The 6,003-nt window shown below is 38.6% G+C and overlaps 1 protein-coding gene across 3 annotated transcripts; it reads right to left on the reverse strand.

Annotated features, from left to right (window-relative positions):
• Positions 1-489: 489 nt before the first annotated feature.
• On the reverse strand, positions 490-5,600 carry ubfd1 (ubiquitin family domain containing 1). Of its 3 annotated transcripts, none has more exons than XM_010730554.3 (7): positions 5,310-5,600; positions 3,494-3,766; positions 3,194-3,402; positions 3,045-3,110; positions 2,814-2,919; positions 2,628-2,710; positions 490-1,172 (listed from the first exon to the last, which is right to left on the reverse strand). In XM_010730554.3, exons 2-7 carry the CDS (start codon positions 3,747-3,749, stop codon positions 1,062-1,064), a joined length of 831 nt encoding a protein of 276 aa, XP_010728856.1. In that variant the 5' UTR covers positions 3,750-3,766; positions 5,310-5,600; the 3' UTR covers positions 490-1,061. The 3 variants fall into 3 exon arrangements, with proteins under 3 accessions (XP_010728856.1, XP_010728855.1, XP_027141730.1); XM_010730553.3 differs by lacking the exon at positions 5,310-5,600 and adding an exon at positions 5,101-5,303; XM_027285929.1 differs by lacking the exon at positions 5,310-5,600 and adding an exon at positions 5,061-5,081.
• Between the last annotated feature and the right edge of the window lie 403 nt (positions 5,601-6,003).

Genomic DNA, 6,003 nt, shown 5'->3' on the forward strand with positions numbered 1-6,003 from the left:
AAAGTTGTCTACCTTTGTGTGGTTAGAGAAATAGGAACTGTTTTCATTGTATTTTTTTAACCACCAGTTTCAGTCTTTTGAGTCTGTGTTGGTGTGAGGGGTTGATTTATCAGTAGAAACAATATACATGTATCCCCCTGATGAAGAGTGCTGTTTATATACTGATGCAGGTTGCACTCATTAAAAACAAAAAGAATGAATGTGTCACTTTATTTTTTCTCACCCCATTAATGACCAGGGGAATACGGTAATTTAGAATACTAGCAAATGTTCATCATTAACATCATAACTTTCATGTGGGATAAATGTAAACAAAGTGAAAGATGGATAGCACTAAGGTCTGAGACCAAGATCAAGAATTGTGGCCACCATACTAAAAGCTATGCTTGATATAAGCCAAACATTACACATCAGAGCAGGTCTGTTAAGACTTTAAAAAGGTAAATACAGAGAAAACCTGGAGGAAAATATGCTGCAATCTACAAGGGAACTTCTACTTGGGACATTTATTTTACAGCAAGACAACAATCCTTAAAAAGACAGATGTTCAAGGTCCTGGAGTGGCCAAGTGTCAATGTAATCAACAATTTGTGACAAGACATGAAATTATACACTTGGACAGAGTTTGGGTGGTTGTTTTGCAAAGAGAAACTGGGAAGACCTGCATTGCCAAAATGTGCAAACCTTTGGTGACTTGAAAATAAATGTAGTAGTAGTAAAGTTTGTAATATAAACAACAATGCTCTAGTGTATTCATTTCATTAAATAAGTTTTATTTCTTTAAGAATAACTGAAGAAAAGTGTTAGCAATTTCTGTACAATTGTTTCATCATTTTCCCTTGGATTTGCTGAAAACCTTGAATGATCAACAGGGCTGAGAAATGTTATGCTGCCACATAGTGCACTTTTAACCTAAAAACAATATGATTAGTCCACAGGCATCTGTCCGTTTCCTTCCAATATATTCCAAGAAGTTCTATAAGCCTCACTGTCGACTCCAGTTTCATTTTTCATTGGCTCCTCCTCTCAATCCCAGTTCATCATCGAAAAAAAGAGGCACATTAGAAATACTGCCATTTTCCAAGAACTGTGTCTTTGATTGCATCGACAAACTGTGCAGGCACCCAGTAGACCCAATACTGAGAAGCTTCTGTTGGACCCAACTGAAAAGCCTACAAAAGGAAAAAAAACACAATTCATCACATTTAATGATTTAACAGATTATATATTCATCTCAAGTGTAAGTACCAACAATCAGGCAGATAAGCATGACATCTATAGCTATTAAATGAGATTTAAAATGATAATTAAAGAAAATAAGACCAGCTGGAATGGCATGCATAACACCCCTAAATGTCTGCATGTTTGCAACATGACAAAGCTGTTAAATACATCAACATTGAAAGACCTGATAGCTGGGTGTATGTACTGCACCTAATACTGCTGCCTCTTATACTTTAAGCCCTTTCAATAAAAAAGAAAATTTGCAGAATATTTCAGTCCACTTCATCACTTAAAAGCCATTCTGAAATGCAAAAATCAACAATTCTGCTGTTCACACACTTTTAAACATCAAGTTTACTCCTTACCTCCTCCTTTTTAACCTAAAAAAATAGTGTAAACAGTGTGATTATTATTCTTATTATTATGCTATTTAAGAGTAAAAGCTCTCTGCCCAATGACATATTAAATAATCTTCCATCATCCTACATTATTGTAGGAACATGCTTTCTTCATTCTTAAGCCAAAACATTCAAAGACAAAGTCATGGTTCTTCCACCGTTCTAAACTACAACTAACAATTAACAACACATTGATTTAGATCAATAAATTGGTGTCTGCTATCAATCCTGTGTCCATGCAGAGATCCATGCCATGAAACACTGCTGAACTGCACAGGACTAAACTCCCACGCCTTCTGTTGGGTTCTCAGTGGGAAGTTATCGTAAAAGCTCGATAATAAGGAAGCAGACAAACCTAAACTGGAAATTCCCTCAATATACTGCTCATAAAGTAGCTTGAATTTAGATTTCAGGTTAAACATCTCTGATGAGACGTACTTCCATGAAATTCACAACATTATATTGCTAGTTTCTATTAAAAGGAAATTATGAGAAGACTTTGTTGACTTCCCCTTCTTGTTAAAAGTATAGGACACCAATACAAGACATGTCATTATTCTGAACTTTATAACTTTATATTAGTGCTGTTATGACACATAGTTTTGTTCTCTTAAAAACAGATCTTGATCTCCATGAGACAACCCGATTAAATTAAGTTACTTCTTCCAGGACTTCTATTTCACTGACAATGAAGAACAGAAGTGCCTCGAGACGGAAAGGTTAATCTAGAGAAAGCACTGACATTTCCCACTCGGCTGCAGACAGCAAACGATGACCCCATCACTCTGATGCACACACACTACAGTCACTTCAGTGAACAGCTCAACCTGAACTCCATACTTCAACCAGAGATCTTTTATAGACAAAGCAAAACTGAGATAAACACATTTAGTTTAATGCAATGGAATGCAACAAACGTATCTAGTCTGTTAGCTCTTAGTTACATGAGTCATGGTTATGACTTTTCATAATACAGACATGCAGGTAACAGCAACAAACAGTTACCATCATGTGATAGTCCTCGTGGTCTTCAATGGGTTCAGACACTACGTTTTTAATGGAGCCCATGGGGACTTTCTCCGTCCTCTCTGTACAGAAAAACACACACACACAAAAAAAAGAAGAACGTTTAATCATCAGTACGTTTGTGTTGCAGCGAATTCAGCAAAACGAGGCCAGCTGTAATCTCACCCTTTGTCCCAATCCACAACTGATCCTGCTCCAGTTTGAATGTGAGTCTAACTTTTCCTCCGGACTTGTTAAACATACCGGATAAAGGCACTGTTGGTAATCGTTCCTGTTAGCGGGACAACACAGTTAGCCACTGTGTCTGGTACTAAAATGATATAGTCACACACAGATCTGTGAAAAACAGGTTTGGACAAACAACAAAAGGATTGATCTCCCTTCGTCTTCGCTCACCTTTGTTCCTTTAATAGCTGGCATTATGTCATCTGGTTTACCTTTGTCCAAAACCTTCCTGTGTTGCTGAAATAACAGTGCAGGTTTTAAACAGAAAAAAAAACACATTAATATTTCATTCTATCCTAAAGAAGTGTCATTAATCTTACCTTTTGCCTGCATAAAGGCTCCTTCTTGTTTTCTTCAGCTTTAACTTCCTGCTGGATGACCTCTTTTGGTGTATTCACAGCTAATACATCATTTATTGTAGATCCTACCACCATTATTTTTGCACCATTTGTGATCTTAATTTCACGTAGCGTCTTGTCCTCTGGAAGCAGTCCCTTGTACATCACTTTCTGCATTGCCGGTGGAAGACCTAAAGAACACACATTAAGTTTTAATCTTTGAAAATGTCTAAACAGCCACCGTGACCGTTTAGTTTAAGCTGAACTGCTGTGTGCTCTTACCAGTGAGAGAATGGATGCTCTCTTTTAGTTTGGCTCCGGTGTCATCAACAGGAATTTTCAGATCATATTTATTCTTGTTCCAGATAATCTTCAAGTCCACCATCTCCTGCTTGTCGTCCGCGTCGTCCCCATTGCTAATACTAGAGTCCTGAGTTGTGGAGTTTCCTGCATCTGTGTGAGACGTACTTTCTGTGTCAACTTTTTCAGCATCCTCACCTAGTGGTTCAGCTTCTTTTGCCTTCGCCTCAGTTTCCATTACGACTTCCTCACTTCCTGGAAGAGCATAAAAATATTGATTTAGATGCGTTAAATTAAATCCTTTCTAACTGCTAAGTGTTAAGTTGTTACTTCTCAGAATAGCATATGCCAAATGTTCCCACGTAGATGTAAGTATTCAGAGATGAACATCGCCACTGAGAAAGACAGTGTATACGCGCAGCTTATGTAAGACTGATACTCGTGTGTCTGGAAATCGTATCTGTTCTTTTGTTCAATGAAATACGACCAATCGAGTTTCACTTCACAGTTTCTTAAAGTGAAATTAAGCCTGTAGCCAATGACACACAAAAAAACAGGCAACTGATGCAACAATATATCGAACACAATGACACGGCAACAAACCATAAAAGATCTTCTGTGGGTTAAAAGGTGGCTAATGAACAAATATTGATCTGATCTGGAGACAAAATGTGTCTCGATGAGTGGTTGAGGGAAAACCCAACTCAACTTTTTCCCCCTCTGTCTAATTTCTAAGTAACTTTCAGGTCATTTATTTATTTATTTATTTTACTTCATCAATGATTTGACATTTTAAAATCTACCAAGACTCTAAGCTGATTTAAAACACTTTACATGAATAAAGAGTGCTAGTTGGTTCTTAACCAATAGTTCATTTAGTTTTTCAAAGCACTGTTATATTTGCTTGAAGGCAGTTCCCCAAACTTCCACACGAACGAAGGGTGACTTTGCATGAGTCAACATTATTTCGTGTGTATGGTTAACGAAGTCTGCTTTCGCTTTTTCTCCTCACCGCCCTCTCTTTCCATCTATCTCGTGGTCTTTCTAGCTCTTTCCATCGCTGTTTTTTTTCCTTTCTTTTTTTTTCTATCATGTAGACATCAGCTCAGCTTATTTCTGTTTTTGTTTGGAGGACAAATAACGTAAACAGACGAGCTTTATGAACGAAATACATGCACTCGCAGAGCTCAGGATCTTGTATTACGGTTGGCCTTACTGGGTTATAAAACTGGTAACGTGAACGTAACACACTCGTACTTCGTCGTCACCATTCATAGCTTTACCATATTTAGTTAGCTCTTTGGCGGCGAAAGTTAACCCGTTCAATCCTAACACGGGTTAAATATCCCAACGTGAACTTTTCTAGTCCTAAACAAACCCGAGCTACATTTGACTGATGTTAGCTATCGTTAACGTTAGCTAGCCACAACACTGTGTGGATATTTAAAGAATAACGTTGCCGGATAAACGAACATTTACATCACATGGCACCGACGGGGACATGTATTAACATGTCAATTACAAACACGTGTTATTTCATTCGGCGTACAGATATGAAGGAAATGCTGCTATATTTTCTCAATACCCACCATCCTGGGTCGCCATGATGATTGTGTACAATCTGTTGTAGGTTGTGGCAAAGAGATTACAGAGAGCAGGATGAGAGGAGGTGTTCAGGAAGCGAGGGTCGGTTACGGCGAAAAAGTCGTGTTCAAGTACGCGTTTATACGTGACAACACGGCAAACGGGATAAAAACTACACGCTTTAAAACGGCGTACCGGGTGTTGCCATGCTTACCGTCACAGCGTTAAAACATTTGTAGTTTCAGTTAGCCGGCGGACGAGAAGACAGACTGGGAGTGAGCATGCGCAGTCGAGACTAACTGAAATAACCGCGGATAAAGTTGTTTTTAAGCAAAAGCAGCCGTGTTTGTGCCCAAGCGAATAATACGCGAAGGTGACACAGTCCAAAAAGTCTGGCGCAAAACAAATAAATTAATTAGAATGGCTGAAAAAGCGAACTGTGCGATATTGCCACATGCGGGATTTTGGTCAAACCCGGAAGCGAGCGGCAGTGACTGCTCTCACTTCGCTGCAGCTTCTTTGTTTGTTGTGGCAGCAGCAGCAGACCCGAGAGGTGGCACTTTACTCTCTGGCTATTGGTTCAGCCTTTTTTTTTTCTTCTTCCTTGATATTTTATGATGTTTGGGGTTGTAAATGATGCATCATCGCCAACTATTGGATTCTATGAAATATCTCCAACCATGACAAATTGAAATTTATCCCCACCCTCCTCCTCCTATTCTCCCAAATCCGATAAACACATTTACCACCCAAGATGAAAGTCTGTGATGGGCATGGAGGAAAATCCTTCTAGATATTGTCTAATACAATCTTCTGATAGCACCATACTGTATATCATTGTGCCAACTTCAATAGAGGACTCTTTACTATTGGCATTACAGTCATTTGAAGAGTTGTTTCACTTCATC

The sequence above is a fragment of the Larimichthys crocea genome, chromosome XII (genome assembly GCF_000972845.2).
Source record: "Larimichthys crocea isolate SSNF chromosome XII, L_crocea_2.0, whole genome shotgun sequence".
Taxonomy (NCBI): domain Eukaryota; kingdom Metazoa; phylum Chordata; class Actinopteri; family Sciaenidae; genus Larimichthys; species Larimichthys crocea.